We start from the raw sequence: 17,297 nt of genomic DNA, 5'->3' as shown, positions 1-17,297 counted from the left end.
GCCAACGAGCTACCCTAAACGCTACAACTCAAGCCGTAGTAACAGCAACGGGCCACAAGAGGAAACCCTCCCAATAGAGCGAAGAGGCGGAGAAGAAACCCCAGCCATTTGGACATCGTACGCCACCTTCTTCGAGATGGAGATGGCCGACGAAAGGGAGGAGGAGGCGAAGCAGGAGGTTGTCCTGGTGGCGAGGAAGGGCGGGTTCGGTCTCCCCACCGCGTGCCCCGTTTGCCTTCCCGTCTACTGCCACCTCCGATTCGCCAACGTCGACTTCAAGCTCGAGTTCGATCGCGCCAACCCGGATTCCGGCACGTTCATCTTTGCCGCTTCTCTTCCCCTCCTTCCCCTCTTGTTAGCCTTGACTTTGATGTTCATTTATCCTTGTTCTGTCTCGCTTTGCAATTGGTGCTGTGGATTGGATTCTTCGCGTCCTCGCGAATGCTTTGATATCGCATACCTCCTTCAATCTGGAGATTGGCGTAGTGGATTGGATTCTTTGCATCTTTGCGAATGCTTTGACATTGTTCCAATCTGGCTTCGAGTTGCTTGTTTGAGTGTGCGCGTTAGGATCTCAAATGATTTCAATATGCCCCTCAATCTAGGTCATGTTTCTTTGATACTGTAGTGATTTGGTTTTGTTTAGCCGTTAGTACTAGCGATACGGATAACCATATAGATCGAAGCTTGAAATGAAAGCCAGACGAGTTAGATAGCTAGTGACTTAGTATTGGTCTATGCTGATTTCTCCCTCCTTTTTCTAAATCAGGAGATTATGGCCTCAGAGTGCTGTACCCGCAAAGAATCTTAAAGAAAAATGCTAAGAGCAAGATTCTGCTTAACGTGATTTTCCCTAATGTATGTCAAAGGTAGAAACTTAGATGAATATCAGTTCCCCATTTTCATGGCAAGTGATTGCCAGGAATAAATAGGCTTTTGCTGCTAACATTGGTAATCAAATTAATAGCAGGGCTCTTCACTTGGACTCAGCCTCCTTTGATGCTAGACACATCTCTTAACAAATCTCAATATTCAAGATAGAAACATGTGTTCTTGAACTCGTTTTGAAGCTTGAATTCGTCCATTCAAGGCTCCAAACCATAGAGATCTGCATGCATCAGGGTTTAATATTTTATCCACTATCCATGATAAGAAATATGGGTTAGGGCATTTTCGATTTCGGAGAAAGTCAAAGCAGGAGTAGCTTTACTTAGCCTAATTGATCTTTAGAAACCAAGATATTTATATAATATCAGAGTTAGGGCATTCTCCCTGGGAGAAAATGATAGCAGAAGTAACTTTAGTTCTTGTTTTTGATCTTTAGAAATCAAATGAAGAATTATAATCTCCAACTTAATAGTTAAAGCGACACCACCATATGTATTGATGTTCTTGATCTTTAGGTCATATATCTATCTCTAATGAAGAATGGAAAGCTAAAATAGGAGCTTTTCCAAAGCTTAGACAGGGCTGTTCAATGGGATCACCTAAATAGTTGATAACATTATTCTTAGACTTGATTTAGAGAGGTGAGGAAAGGAGGGATGGATTTTTCATGGAAGAAACTTGATTTCAAAATGTTGTGTTCCTTTTTTGAGTTCTTGCTGATTCTATCTTTGGCTTATATGTGATACATTAAGGGTCATTTTTTGACTTATTTATAATGGTCATGGTTTTTATGATAGGTTTAGGCTGAATTATATTTCACATATTTCTTGTCTACGGGTGATTTTTGTTACAGACCTCTGTTGTCCATCAGTTGAAGTTGGCTAGTATCTACTAACATTAGCCTAGTGTTACCGAAGGCAAGCGTATGGTAGCACCACCTTATACATGTCTCATAAGCCTTGCTCAGGCATGCCTTAGGAATGCATTTTGTGGGCTTTTGTTTAAGAGATCTATGCAACGATTTTAATTTTGAATGATACCGCCCATACCGAGCAGTACGTACCGATCCGCTAGCAGATCGATATGCAGACCGCCCACTATCAAACGGTATTGTCGATTGGGGCTGTTTCCGTCTCGTTACCGCTCGAAATTGGTCGGTAACGGTTGATTTTGATCGTCGTTGCCCGCTACCGGACAGTATTAGTCGAGGGAGAAGGAAGAAGAGGGAGAAGAAAAGGAAGAACTCGAAGATCTAGCATCACTCTCCCTCGATTATCCTGATCCGTCATCGCTCTCCCTCGCCGGACGCTATAGATGAGATATCGCCTCCTCGTCTGAAGTGACGAGGCCTCGACATTGTCGGCGACTTCTCCTCATCCGCGCGGGGAGAAGAAGCCTCGACGACGTCGCCGAGGCTTTTCCAGGAGAACACTCGGTTTCTTCTCCCTGTGTGGGGAGAAGAAATGAGTCGATGTCGCCCTTTTTTAATATTTTTTAACCTTTATATTTATATATAATATATATACCAATTCTTTTCCTCGGTTTCTTTTCCCCGTGTAGGGAGAAGAAACGAGGTGACGTCACCTTTTTTATTATTTTTTTACTTTGTTATTATATATATATATATATATATATATATATATATATATATATATATATCGAGCAGTATGCCGAAGCATACCGCTTGGTATGCTCGTATCGTACCGAGCTGAGATCGAAACTCCGGTACGGTACAAAATTATAATCCTTGGATTTATGTAGTTCAAGAGAAGTTTTATCAACGAAAGGATTAAAACTTTTGTTTCTTGAAGAAACAAAGTTCAAATAATAGAGAATTTTTTCCTTCAATGGGAAGGAAAAGATTGGGTGATGGGTTTTAAAATGTCATTATCTTATCCTCATCTTCTTTCTTTTCTTTTTTTTCATTGCTTTCTTATTGTTGTTTGCTTTATCTACAACTTCCATATTTTCCACATGTTTTTTTATTGCAATATATAATTGTCATAACACTCTCAACTTTGAGCCTACGAGGCAATCAGATATTAGTGACTGATAATTGCACAAAAAAATTATATTATTCTGTTAAAATTATCTTGTAACAAGTATTAGATTTTTTGCCTTGATCTAATAAATTGGCTCACCTCCCATAGCATATCCTAAAATCTACCTTGGTGCTCTTAGTGCACCTTGAAACTTTCGCAACTTAATATTAATTACTAAATTTGTAAAAGCAGAATTGGTTGATCCTAATTGATTCACACATATGTATATCTATTATGTGTGATCTGATTTCAGTCTCATGGTTTGATTTTTAGATAAAATTGGGGTTGGATTGATATCTCCAGCTGGTTCCGAACTTCCGATTTCCAGCTTCTTTTTCTCAGTTCTATCCCTCCTTGTCTGCTGTCATAAATTTATTAAAATCTCAACCCTAAAATTGTTATTTTGAGCCATAAGCTTTCCATTAGAGGATATCTTCTGAGTTTGAACTAGCAAATGCTCATGTGTCTTTGAAAGTTAAACTGCAAAAATAATAATTTAGATTTATTTTCAAGTTTTTGATTTTTGTCAATAACAAATTTATGTGGTTTAGTACTTATAATAATGCAATGTTTTGGATGAACACAATCATGGTTTTGTTTTAAATATTTTTCCTCAAAAGTTAAATATTTTGAAAGATTTTTTTTGCCAATGGTCAACAAATTTGATCCATCCTGATTTCTAATCATATTGCTCATATACTTTCATAGTTTTTCTACAGATCATGTCGGGGATTTATTCCATCTGGTTGTTTCATTTTGAGGTGTATTTAAACCTTTTTTAACTTGAAAGAAAATGATTTGTGATGGAGATCCAAGCAACACTAGTTTCTCTCTGTTGAACTACTGTTATTCTAATGGAAGGTGGATAAAAGCATTAGTGCTTCAGTGGCAGTGCCGTGGTATCATGTAGCACCTGAGTTGAGCGTAATTAGTCATATCACAAGTGTTTTGAGTTTTTGGTGTATTTGGGAAGCTAAACCAAATATGACATGATTATGGTTATGTTTACAACCTTGATTCTTATGGTTGAGTTCAAACAAAGTTAACTTTATGTAGCCGAAGGTAATTTGTAACATAAGAATCGGATGCATTTAAGATTTAGAATAAAATATTTTGATTTATTTTCTGATTGACTGATTGTGAATGTCGATAATGCACATGGTCCTTCATTGCAGTTCTGTTGGGAAGAAGCAGTGAGACATGGCAGAGGAGGGGGGAGTAGTGGAGGCTGTTGAGAGGCTCGACAAGGGGTGGCGGAGTAGGACGAGAAAGAGGAAGAGAGGGAAGGAGGGGGAAGAAGCACCAAGGATGAGGTGATGGTGTAAAGAAGGAACTAATCCCATCTATTGGAGTGAGAAATTGATCAAAAGATGATGGCACATTCCTTATTGGATCGTAACCTATCATCTCAAAAGAGCTTTGAGCCATGGGGGACACCTGGTCCTCAACAAAGCTCCTCCTTTTTGATGCCACGATGCCAATGCTTTAAATTTAGGTTTGTCTGGATGGCAAGAGAGAGTTGCATGAGCGTGCAGAGTTAATAGACCTAACACCTACAATTTTGAGTTGTGGGATATTTAACGACCTTTTTAATTATACACCTTCCAAGCATGGATTCAAGAAGCTACTTACTCTTATTTGAGGCTTACACATTTCTCTGATATACTAAGTAAGATTTAATCTAAACCCACCAAAATCACAAGTTAAGACAGTCAAGACTTGCGTAAAATTATAATTTCAATACTCTTAATTCAGATACAATTATTTCATCCTTTTATAAATTATAAGAATATATATATCTTTATTGTTGCACTCATGTCATGTTGCTTCCTAGTTCTTTAAGATCTTCTGTGTCGGCATGTCCATCTGTGTCTTGTGTCCAGTATCTATGTTTGTGCTTGCTAATGAACTGTCAATCGTGGCATCATATATTTGCCAGTTATTTCTCATTTATTGTTGTCGACTGTTTTATAGATAATATATCATTTCTCTTATTTATTTTTCTTGTTTTACAGACCACATACCATATGTTGAATATGGGGATCATGTCACATTCAATAATGAGAAGGGAGGAGTTATTGAATGTTTGAATGAAGACAACGTTGTAAAGTTGGACTCCCAACTTTCAAAGGACTGTTTTCCGGATTGGGCATCAACAAAAGTGATGATCAGCACTTGGCTTGCAGAGGCGGTGCAATATGAACTTTGGGTGTCTTGTGATAATACTATTGCTGATGACATATATTTCTCTGACCTTCCCTGGCCTATTGGAAAAATTCTGCACTGGAAACAAACTCAAGCAGTGAAGCAGCTACATGGAATAACCAAACTTAATGCTGCAGAGAAAGAGGAAGAGGTCTGCTTTCTCATACTCTAGTTCCATCACAGTTGTGGAACTGCTAAAAAAGTGCAAGAAACTCTTTCTATTAAAGTGTCATAAATGGACTCATAATGCTTCAGAACCACATGATTTTGCTATTATGGATCAATTAAGCCTTATTTTAACCATTATATTATGCCTAAAAGCTTCCCTCGATAACTATAATTGAGCTTTCTGCATCTTTCAATCATTTTTGCTAATTTTCTGATTTATGCTCAACTGCATTTTTTTCTCATTCTATTCTCTTCCAATTTTTACAAGGTGCAAAGAAATCATTATTTATAGTGTTGTGCTTTATGTTGCTTGATAATTTAATTTGTTGCAACTGGTTTATGCCACATTTTGCCTCAGAAATGTTTTCATTGGTGTGTGTTTGTTTGGCAGTATCTTTATATTCATTAGGTTGGGACTTTTCCATTGCAGATTTATCGGAAAGCAAACATTGCATATGAGGCCTTATCTATGAAGTTAGGGAGTCAGGTCTTTTTCTTTGAAGGGAGGTAAAATATTCTTGCTATCTATCAATTTTTCTTTTTCTTCTTTTTATGCTAGAATTTGATATTGAGCATCAATTTAGCATCATATTAGAACCTCAGGAGCAATAGTTTAAGAGGTTTCTGAGAATTGGAACTTATTTCCTCTGTCTGCAGGCCTACTAGTGTGGATTCTCTTTTCCTTGGACATGCTGTCTTTGTCCTCCATGTTTTGCCGGTGAGTATGGTTAATTATTTACCGTGGCATACCATAGATGCTAATTGCTGATTTGGTCATTTAATTTGATTCATATGATTGATTCTGTGATCCTTGGAATTCATGAACCTTTTATGTCCCATATTTTCAGTTAAAGATCAGGAAGAAAAGCATTTACTGTAGTTTCATGCTGTTAAGAAGATGATTCACACTATTTTCCTGTCCTTTCTTGTAGAAGTTATGGCAAAACTTTTCCTTTAAGGACTGAAGCTCCCATAAAAGTTTAATAAATAGTTAAAATGCCAATTGGTCAATGTGATGAGTAATACAATACTAAAGCAAGATTCATTATTTTGGTAATGTTGTTTTGTTAATAAATCAGTAAGTGGCAGGGGTGAGGCGGCAAGGTGGAAGAAAAAGGGAAGAGATAAAGAGAGGCAGAAAGGAGAGAGAATGAGAGAGGAGTGTGGGAGGAGAGATTACAAAAAAATGAAAAGAAAGGAAGTTGTTGGAAAAAAATAATGTTGGGATTCCAAATGGTAGGCTCACCGCTTAATATCCTGAGTTTTAATTCTGGGCTGTAACCCTTCTTCTGGATCAGACCAAGCGAAAATTGCCTAGTCCACATCCTTTTTTTTGATCGGACCTGTCCCGTAGATACCTGTCGGTATAGTCCAGTAGGTTCCAGTCTGTATTACCAATCTGATTGGTTTTTCTAATCCATGCTTCAATTTCTTTATTATACTTGCAATTATTGCATTTATGTTGTTGTTGTTGTTGTTGTATACTTGCAATTGTTGTGATAGGCTAAAAACAGCAGGTACAACATTTTAAAATTTTATGAGCAATCATGTTTTGTAATTTGTATCATGGTTGTGTCCAAGAAAGCATTCCTGTGTTGCATGAGTTTCTTATCTATGATAGGTTTGATAGTGAATCCACACAGTTGCTTACACCTGAACATTTCAATCATTGTTTCCTCTTCACATTTGAATGTTCTTAAGGATAAAGGTTCATGCAACATTAGACAAGCTTCTTTTCTTGACTGGATTTATGGGGGGAACATTTCAGGACGAGGACCCTACAGTAAATAGAAAACCCAGTGTCTGCATTTCTTGCCATTGAAAACACTGTCAAACCTAGAAATCTGGTGGAAGATACGATTAAAAAAGATTTCTTGATTATGGTAGATGTGGTGCAAGTATCTTGATCCTACCAAATATTGTCCCATATTAATTTTTTCATCTGAATTGATAATAGATTCTATTTCTTTATAAATGGATTTGTCTCACGTCCGTTGATCATCTAAATTCCCTATAGTTACAGGCCCATTGGTTGTTAATATTGATTTACTTTGGTGTGGTACATGGTTAAAATATTCTTTGAAAAAAATATAAATTGTTGCTTCAGAGATATATTTCAATTACTACAAAATATATTTAACATGTTCTAGCTATGGCTTTTAAATCCTTATGTAATTTAGATTTATGAAGATAAGATAGATTTGCGAACTTTTAGATTAATTAAAATTATATACTTTCTTTTATTTTAATTTATAGTTATAATTTTCATGTTTGTTATATGTTTGTTTTTATTTTAAATTAACTTTTTCTATTCAGTCATTACGTAACATGCGTGCTTGATACTTACAGGATTTGATCCTTCATCTCTTGAGGGCATACGCTTTGTCTTAACCATCCAGAATATTTCCTTATAGATGTTTGTTATGTGTTTGTTAAATGGCTGCCTCAATATATAAATCCTGGCTCTGCCCCTTGGATATCCTTAGATTTCAAAGACGATCTTCACAATGGGGAACACTTACATGTGAGATTCACAAGAAGTTTGGCAATGAATTTTTGGCAGACTACATGAATAATTTGCTTGAGACTTCCTAGGAGTATACTCATATCATTTTATTATGCTACTTTAGGACTGAAATTATGATGGTATAAATCATTGATGGATATATAATTGGTATAAATGGGCTACTGCAATGGCACGTATTAGATGAGCCAAATAGGACCATTGATTAAGAAAGAAGATTGGAAAGTCTGATGTAATAAAACAGATCCATAGAGTAGCTGGTATGGAACCTTGCCTAGTCATATGATAAAACAGATCCATGTTTTAATTGCAGCTAATTGTATGTTATGCATCTCAAGTCTATTTTGGTGCATCCACAAGTTGATTAAAAGAATTTGAGTTTGATTCATCATAGTATTTTTGAGTTAATAGGCAGTCCAACCCGAATTAGAACTTTTATTTAGCAGAGGAAACAAGGGTGGCATAATGAACAAAACCCACTAGTGATGAGTTTACTAGTTGGTCAGATGACGCAGGTTTAATTCCACATGTAGAGATTACATTTCTATTGTTCGAGAACTAATTTCCAAACCACAATAGAGCATTGTTACCATGCTTGAAAGCACACCTTCTTTTTAGAAGGCATAATGTTATATCCGGCTCTATCAACTTTGTTGGGTCCAGGAGAGCCATGTGTCACAACAGATAGCAGATATTCTTGCTTCTCTGAAGCATACTTTATTGGGATCATGGAGAAGGTTGGCCTTTGCTTGAGCAATTAGATTCATGCTTTTTCCCTGGTTAAATGGTCCTTTGTTCAAAATTTAGACAGTTTGATGTATTCTAATACGTTCTCAACAGTCATTTTCACTGAATCTTGGATGTAATATATTCTGGTGTATGAATCACTATCTGTTTTATCAGCACAAATTTGTATATAATTTTCATAGAAAGTGTACACATTAGTGCTTTTTCAATTACCCTTTGATGACTTTCGTATTTAATGTAATTCAACAACAACAACAAGAAGATGAAAGAGAATCTTAAAGGGCTGGAAGGTTAGAAAACATTTTCATAATGGATTGATAAGCTACAGATCTTAGTTCTAGCTATAGAAGGCCATGAAGATGGTTTGACTGCTGATTTTGGCACACAACAAGATTATGAAAGTCCTTTTTTTATAAACCTTGTTTAAATAGCTCATTCTCCTCTTCAACTCATCCTTGGAAAAGAAACTCATTCTAGAAAAGGAGGTAGTTTTTGAATATGTGGAATTCCAACCACTAGTTTATTGAATTAGTAAGTTTGAAAATCGCATTAGTTGGTTCCATGTTGTTAATGAAGTTGTTCAATGTGTTATACAGGCCAGATGGTCTTTAGTGTGAAAGAAGTTTAATTTAAGAAGTATTGCAACATGAGATGTTGGCATTTCTATTTACTGGTGGAGCATCTTTTCTCATTGAAAATTCTTTTCTGTTGGTTTATATTTTAGTGTTATTTCTCCTATAAGGCAATTCTTTAGCTTATATTTGGAAATGGTTTCAGTTATTCTACAGTTAGGCTTAGTTTCAGGAATTTTAACTGCTTCTGTGCTGGTTACAATATAAGTTTCGTGTTTGCTTGTTTGCTGATAATAGGAGACATCAGTTTTGAGGAGTAGTCTCTCGAAGCATGCCAACCTTTTAAGGTTTGTGCAAGATTGTAAGATTCGATTGCTAGAAGACAGTTATTCATCAGCAACGGGACCTGCATTTTCATCTGATGCATCGTCATCATCAATACCAAGAAGAAAAGGCTCAAAGCAGAGTAAGATTGCAGAAATCTAGTTAGATGTATCCTGCCTTATGCAAGATGAACTTGATTTTAGACCGACCACAAGTCAGCTTTGATTTTATGACGAAGCATCAACTTCTGTTTCCTGTTGAGCATGCAATTTCTTCGATTTAGTCTTAATTCTGAAGTGTATCCATCACCTGTTGGTTATAAAGCAATTAGGAGAATGCTTAAACCATACTTTAAATAGCAGAATTTGCTTAGCTTGATTATGAAAATTTTTGCACCAGTTTCTTAATCAAGGTTAAGATTTAGTGAGTCATGAATTGCTAGTGCAGCTTTTTCCTGCCTTTGCTTGATTAGCCTATAAGATGATTAAAACCCATTTTACTAGCATTAAAAAATTCCAGGCAGACCTTGTAGAATCTCAAATGTGTTTATTGTTTAAATATTTACCATTTTGGAAATCAAAATACTTAATATTGGTTGTCATTGAAACTATAGTAAAAAAATAATCTTGGCATTTGCTGGACCTGAGCAGGAATTATCATCATAGTTTGTTTGCTAGTGCTAACAATGCGCCTTGAATGATTTGTTACTGATATATGTTCAATCCTAGTCATAATTCCCATCATGGTGCTATGGAACGTTTTGTTTTCAGAAGGAAAAGAATATATTACCGCAAAGATCTAATACAAACTAAGCCATGCTTCTCAGAGCACAAAAAATGACCAAGTTCCACTGGGCAATAACTCCTTCAGATACAAGAGGATTTGTAGTTTCTAGCAAAATGTGCTTACCAGTTGGCCATTATCTTGTGTCCCCCTAGAACCTGACTAAGCTTGCAAATGATAGGGACATAATGAATGTCTAATTCTGCCAATGTGGAAGTTCAATGTTTCTTCTTGAGAAACTTTAATCATTCAATTAAAGAGTTTTACCGTTCAATTTATGTGTGTTAGCTGCTTGTTATTCCTTTCTAGCTACTAATCTAGCCATATAAGGTTCTTCGTCTGGCTGCTGCTTTTGAAACATTTTGCAAATTATTGGCAACTGAACCTAAGAGAAACTAGTTCAACGCTAGTTGTACTTCAATATTGGTTCTTCTTCTCTTTTATGCTCTTTGAATTCTTTAGTTGATCTTATCGGACTCTATATCCATAGATGCTAAGACGAAGCCAAAAGAGAAAAGGGAGAGAACAGAAGAAGAGAAAGCCTTTCGAAGAAGAGCAAAGTATTTCATTGCAGCACAGGTGGTCTCGATAGTTATTTACTTGTCAATACTTGGAGGGATGGGAGATTCTGGGCTTGAGGATGGCGACGAAGATGGTCTCGCATACGAGGAGTGATAACCATCTGGTCCCTAATAATAATTCTTTCAGCCATATGCTCGGGATAAGATCTTCGTTTCGAGCTCAGTTGTGGGTGAGATTTTGCTGCTATGCATTTGTTTTTTAGCAATAAACCGTTGATCACTCTTTTTCCTATTTCATTTATCACCAATGTAGCATGTACAAGCTGCCCTTCCAATTTTCTTGAAGGTGCAAAAGTAGTGTAGTTTAGAAACCTCATTGGTTACATCTTCTGAAAAGTTATTAGTCTTATGACAGCGTTCTCTAAGGTGGGAAATCTGCCACATTAGTTGGAATCACGAGTGTGAAGTTGTTATTTTTGCCTACTTGTTTCAACTCTTAGAACCATTTTGTTCCTCAAACCATGTTGGTCTTTCACTGATTTTGATTTTGTGGTCAGCGTTCGTTTCATCTTTAGATAAAAGTTACAACATCTTAACGACTCACTCAAATATTAGTATGTGTTATGACAAGTTAATATTTGTGGCTTGCAAGATTCATGGGTGTGAGTGCTTTAGCAATATTCGTGGTATTTAATTTATTTAGATAGTTTTGTTAATCTGTTAGTTTGCTATGTGTGCCTACCTGATCAGTTTGGGGCATGACATCCTTATCGGATTTTGCCAAAGGGTGCCTTGTTTAACTAGACTGGTGTTTTAGCTTATTTTAGACTCAACATTGACCTGTTTATTGCAAAAGATTGATACCCTTCTCATATGAGCAATGTAGAGTTTACTAATTATGAAGCAAAGTTGCACGCATGGTGGTGGCTGGTGCTTGAGAACTACCGAACTAGCTGGAGTTCTCCCAGTTAATTTATCTTGGGATGTATGGGTCATTGCAGGTTGATTAATACTTCAGGTGTATATTCTGTGATGTGACAATAGGTTGTTGAATTGGAGCTGTGACGCAAACAAATGCCTGAGACTACGGCTGGTTTGGGTTTCCACAGGTGCATACAACTGCCTGCCTTCTTGTTATTCTGCATCCATTATCATGCTTCTGTCATTCTCGGTGGTCACCCTGATAATATATTTTATAATATATTGAATTAAGGGTAATTTTTTAAAAAAAATCTTTAAGTTTTTATTTTTCTCCTCATAGAACATTTATTTTTACTTTACTATCATAGAATGCTCATTTTTTAAAAAGATGAAATTATCCAATGACTATTGCTCACCTTTGTCTTGTAGTATTGTCTCCCCGTGTGATCGACTTCATTTTAATCATTCTCTCATTTTTTTATTATTGTTGCCCTTGTTTGTTATTGTCGTCATGACTTTGTTCGTTTCGTCGCGTCGATTATCATTTTAAATGATTGTGTCATTGTCTTTGAACCTTATTTTTATCTGTGCAAATTGAATCATCGTAGTTCTTTTATTAAATACTTCATCGAGATAAGATGTATTTGTCTTGAACCTTCATTCAACTTTGGTACCATGTACGATGAGTCTGCTCCGTCATAATAAGGGACCTATAGAACGATATGATTTCGCTCATGCCTCTATAAAAGTCTTTATAAAAGTGTCTTTATTTGGTGTAGTCTTAGGTTGCTCCCTCACTTGATCTCGCAATGCGTTTATCAATGTGTAAGATCATGCGATTATTCATCGCTATTCACTCGCTCCGTTGAGTTTTATGGGGTTATTATTTTGAAATATCCATTCTTAACATGTGTGGTCCATTGTACATGATTCTCCCTCTAGAAAATTGAGATATATCCCTTATTGATATCAATCCCGTTGGAGCAATTTTATTCTAAGTCTCGGAGATCGTCATCCCCTTGAACTATTCTATCTTAATAAACTGTACACTATTATGCTTTTACGAATGCACTTGCTAGATTGCGACTCTAGGCCAATACAACCCTCACTATGCCCCTTAAGCTTAGTTACATGTTGAACTTGTTGCACACTTTAACCTCTACAAATGTATCATTCTTATGCCGAAGAGAAAGTTTCAATGCTTCATGACGTCGAGTTTTAATCGTCTTAGGATAGTTATGAATAGTCCATCATCTGTATATAAGCTTTTGCATGAATACCGACTTATTTGTGTTAGCAATTCTCCTCACCTTTGTAAGTTTTGCATAACTCTTTTGGTCACCGAGCAATCCATATTTTCTTACACTATCTCATCCTTTATCAAACACCTTGCTTGCCTTGAGCATCGTCAAGTTTGGTTGCTATCGTCGAGTCATAGCTTGAATTCAACCATCCCAATCTTTATGCGTTATGTATTCTTCCCAGCTTATTTGTCCTCGTAGTGTCTCATGCACAAAGGGCTAGGCATCCCTTTGAATGCCAATCTTGGATGCCTATTCCTCCAAGTGACTTATTTTCCTACGTCGCAATGCTCGTTTCTCTCAAATGGTCCACATGTGTTGGTTGTCCTCAATGCAACCCCGCTAGGTCTCCTATGTTTGTATGCTAATTATTTCTAAGTGTGCTTATCCTACTCTAATACCATTTGTCATGAACTTAAACTGATTTTACCTAAATCATACGGTACCCTTATGTGTCCTTCCATAAAGGATCAATCCCAAAAACTCTTATAGTCCCTTGAGAACATATAAAAAAGAAGACGGATTAAATAAAACATTTAACTCGAGATTCCACAAACAACTATTTTAGCAAACACTTGCTTATCATAAGCAATGTAAATTACAAACATGAACTTTGCAAGCTCATAAGTAATGCAAATTATAAACATGAATTTCACAAACTTTTAATGGTCAAATGATAAAGAGTCCAAGATACTCCATCACGACCAAAAATTCTTATAAGTATGTCCATACAACATTATTACAAAACAATACAAAACAAGACAATAAACCAACCATAAATAGTACCCAAAGGTTCATCCAATCATGTGCCACTCGGATAGCTCTTGGATGTTATGTTAGTTAATATTCTGCACCACTCTACGAAGCTACAAAATCCCATAATGATTACCTGGATAGCTTGTTTCTGAACAATTTTACATCTGCGTTTACAAGCTTAAAACAATCATAAAAACTAACCAAAATGAGACTATCAAACCTGCAAACATTACATCAAGAAAGAGCAATAAACAGAAACACAACGGACGAGACAACAAGGTGAAGAAATGGGCGATGCCTCGAGATGGCAAGATGAAGACTAAAGATCATAACATTTTTAAGAAAATAAAAAATACTTTACTGGAATTACAAAAAAATAATATCTTAAAATTTATTTAGGATATCTGCCTTAAGATTAAATCTCCACACAACAAAAATGCTTCATGAGTTTCTAAGTACTAATCCCGATGACAATATTGGCCTGTAGAGAGAATTTTGCCCTTAAATTAAATCCTCATACAACAAAAATGCTTCATGACTTCCAAGTATTGGTAACCATTTGCAAACTCCTGAAGACACTTTGGATGACACGTTGCTTTGCTGAATGCAGCATATATATAATCACTACTAATGTCACAAGACCAGCTCGGGTGTCACATGATAGAAACCAAACACTGAATGAGCTACGGAACCAAGATTTGATGATTGCCAACAGGGGCGTCTTAGAGACCTAAACGAAACGAGCTATGAAGAGGAAAAGGCGTAGATAGACATGATTAACAGTGCCCACGAGACCAAAACGATGGAGAGAATGCACCATTGAGGAGCCACCACGGAATTCCCAAAAGGCCCCATGACCAATTTAGTGAAAAATCATATGAAGCCAAAAGCATGATCACCTGCACTACTCTTTGTCACTTTCTACTTCGCTTTTTACATATGCTACACCTGTCCATCCACTCCTACCACCTAAGTCACACCTGAAGAGGGGAAGAAGGAACAACAAACAAACAAACAAACATAGAACACACCTCAATTCTCCCCTCTCCTCCACCCCCTGCCCTGCCCTGCCCTTCCCTTGTCTACCACCGTCACATCACCAGCCTTGTTAGTCTTCGTTGTCGTCAGAATCGCCGTCTGAGGAGCTCTCTGAATCGGAGTCTGCACCAGCAAAGAATTAGCAACAGGAAGAGTTAACAACAATGGCGGACGTTGAACGTAATAAGATGCACTGCGGCTTCTGGATATACCGCTCGCCGAAGAAGAATCACTGCCGGAGCTGCTAGAGGAGCTGTCATTGCCAGTATCCTTCTGGATTTCCAACGAAGGATAAGTAACGGCGGGCAATTCGTCGCCGATGTCGACGTCTTCCTCAGCTGTGTCTCCTTTCTTGCTCTTCTTCGCTGCAACTGCTTCAGGCGTTTCGTCGTCAAACACTGGAGACTGCAAAGAGAGGTGACAATGGTATGAGCAAAAGCATTCACCAAGAGACGCATTGGAATTGAGCAGAAGGTATCCTCGTCATTACCCGCTCACCACCACCACCGCCTTCATCTGGAATCAGGGCAGGGGCAGCGACCACAGAATGGCCAGCGGACAACAGCCCGCTCGCAATTGCTTCCTGCCTCTTCATCTTGCTCATCAGCTTCTTGCAATTGCACAAGAATCGATCGAGCGCCCAAAGGGTCTCCGTGTCTAACGCATCGATGTCCAACTCGATCTCATCCCCGCTCTGCATCGCGTCCACGTTGCCCTTCCTCACAATGTGCAGAACGTGAGCCATTCTCTCCGGCGGCAGGCTCTGCAACCCCTCGCTCAGCCTATGCTTCTCGTGGAAGCTCATTGGCCTCTTGTCGGGGTCCTTCGCCTTGGGCTTCAGCAGCTTTCCCGGCGTCGTCCGCACGACATTTGGTTGCTGCTGCAGCGGCTGTGGCTGGTTCTGCGGATGAATCACAGGAGGAGAAACCGGCACCGGTGATGGGATTTCTGGGATCGGCGACGGTGGCGGCGGCGGATCAGGAACCTCCTCACGCTTCATGGTGCTTCGCTGCTTCTCGTACGTCTGGTAGACAGGCCTAAACAGCCCCTCAAAGTGTCGAAGGAACTGGTCGGCGAGCTTGTGCACCTCATGCCCCTTCGGATTGTAAAGCAAGGCGTTGTTGAAGGTTAATCGGATGTCAGATGCGAACTCCAATGGTGACGGGTAGAGGCCATCATTGAGCTTCTTCTTCACCGTCCCAAGGTCCATCGGGCTCTTGATGATCTGGTGATAGTCATGGAGGCCCATCCCGACGACGTCCACCGGCGAGTTGAACCAAACGCTCTTCTTGTGCTTCATCAGTTTCGACAAGATATGGCCGCACTTCTTCATCATGGCCGCCAGGAGCTTCTCCAACTCCGGAAGCTTCGGGCTTCTTGGGGAGACCACAGGTAAGGTCGCCTTGTCGCCGGAAACCCTGGTCCCCTCGGCCGAGGCCGAGAAGAAATCTGATGACGCACCAAATCCGGCAGATCGGGTTGCGGAGTGCATCTCCCTCGACTGGATCCGGCTCATGAGGCTCTGGACCTGGTCGAGCTCAAAGACCAGCCGCCGCTTGAGCTCTCTCAGCTCCATCTTCGAGCAGGTGGAGATGCTGAAGGTCACATAATTGCCGCCGACGCCGGCACCGGGATTTCCCCGCTGGTTGAGGCCGATAGGTCTTCGGTTGAACGAAGAGGAATTGTCAGACACGGCGGGAGCGGAGGTGGCCGGCGGCACCTCCTCCAGATCCATGGCCCGAAATTGGTCCACCCGTCCGCCGGCATGGCCGCTGGGAAACAGGTTGGGGCAGGGTCTAGGGTTAGGGTTAGAAATGGGGTTCTCCCTCATATAAACCTTCGGTTCTCCCCAGCATGGCTCATTGCTGCTCGCGAGGAGCGCCGACGCCATCAACGGCGGGTGTGGACCTCGGATCGGCCGGGATCCAGCGAGTTCTTATCGTTCCGGCGCCCGGAGGAAGGGGGTAATCATCGGAGGTCGAGGCTGGGGGTGGGGTCCGTGGCCGTAGGCCGAAGGCACCAGCCGCAGTGGCGGCGGCCGGGAAATGGAACGGTGAGGTAGAAAGACGACGACGAGGGTTGCGTCGAGGTTGGGAGGACAACCCTCGGCTTGGGCGAGGAGGTAAGGGCTGGGTTGCTGCGCCTCTTAAAGGCGAGGAGATCTGCCCCGAGGGCGAGCCGGGCAGCGTCTCGACCGTCGGTTCACGAAGGTGGCGCGATCGACCGACGGAGACGGGGCCCATCGGGCTGACCGGGACAGTGACCGGCCCGCTTGTCACGGACCGGGTTGATGGGACACGTGGCGGCCATTGGTGTGGCTCTTCGCCATCCCCGTCAGGGTGAGGTTGGGTTGGGTTGGAAGGTGGAAGTTTCATTTGTTCGAATGTCATGCGGGCAAGGTTTCATTTTATTTATCTCAACTCGTGAAGGACGACGGGGCCCACAGGAAGCGCGAAGAGCTGGCACAGGAGGCAAAAAAAAAAAAATCTTTCGATCCCACATGCACT

At 39.6% G+C, this 17,297-nt stretch overlaps 2 protein-coding genes across 2 annotated transcripts; one reads left to right on the top strand and one right to left on the bottom strand.

Moving 5' to 3' along the window:
- LOC135637733 (mitochondrial outer membrane import complex protein METAXIN-like) lies at positions 1–11,199 on the top strand. The gene is made up of 6 exons (XM_065150515.1): positions 1–311; positions 4,946–5,286; positions 5,734–5,810; positions 5,961–6,021; positions 9,444–9,612; positions 10,744–11,199. Exons 1-6 carry the CDS (start codon positions 137–139, stop codon positions 10,926–10,928), a joined length of 1,008 nt encoding a protein of 335 aa, XP_065006587.1. The 5' UTR covers positions 1–136; the 3' UTR covers positions 10,929–11,199.
- Positions 11,200–14,590: 3,391 nt separating this feature from the next.
- Positions 14,591–16,927, bottom strand: LOC135637660 (transcription factor GTE7-like). The gene is made up of 3 exons (XM_065150375.1): positions 15,281–16,927; positions 15,003–15,195; positions 14,591–14,913 (listed from the first exon to the last, which is right to left on the bottom strand). Exons 1-3 carry the CDS (start codon positions 16,679–16,681, stop codon positions 14,861–14,863), a joined length of 1,647 nt encoding a protein of 548 aa, XP_065006447.1. The 5' UTR covers positions 16,682–16,927; the 3' UTR covers positions 14,591–14,860.
- Positions 16,928–17,297: the final 370 nt, after the last annotated feature.

Source organism: Musa acuminata, chromosome BXJ1-1 (assembly GCF_036884655.1).
Source record: "Musa acuminata AAA Group cultivar baxijiao chromosome BXJ1-1, Cavendish_Baxijiao_AAA, whole genome shotgun sequence".
NCBI classification, from domain to species: domain Eukaryota; kingdom Viridiplantae; phylum Streptophyta; class Magnoliopsida; order Zingiberales; family Musaceae; genus Musa; species Musa acuminata.
This window is presented reverse-complemented; position numbering and strand designations above follow the sequence as displayed.

Coding starts and splice junctions, on each gene's coding strand:
- LOC135637660 (XM_065150375.1), bottom strand. CDS start 16,681: ATGGCGTCGGCGCTCCTCGCGAGCAGCAATGAGCCATGCTGGGGAGAA. Junction 15,196..15,280: donor GCGGTGGTGGTGGTGAGCGG/GTAATGACGAGG, acceptor CTCTCTTTGCAG/TCTCCAGTGTTTGACGACGA. Junction 14,914..15,002: donor TGATTCTTCTTCGGCGAGCG/GTATATCCAGAA, acceptor TTGCTGGTGCAG/ACTCCGATTCAGAGAGCTCC.
- LOC135637733 (XM_065150515.1), top strand. CDS start 137: ATGGAGATGGCCGACGAAAGGGAGGAGGAGGCGAAGCAGGAGGTTGTC. Junction 312..4,945: donor TCGCGCCAACCCGGATTCCG/GCACGTTCATCT, acceptor CTTGTTTTACAG/ACCACATACCATATGTTGAA. Junction 9,613..10,743: donor AAGAAAAGGCTCAAAGCAGA/GTAAGATTGCAG, acceptor CTATATCCATAG/ATGCTAAGACGAAGCCAAAA.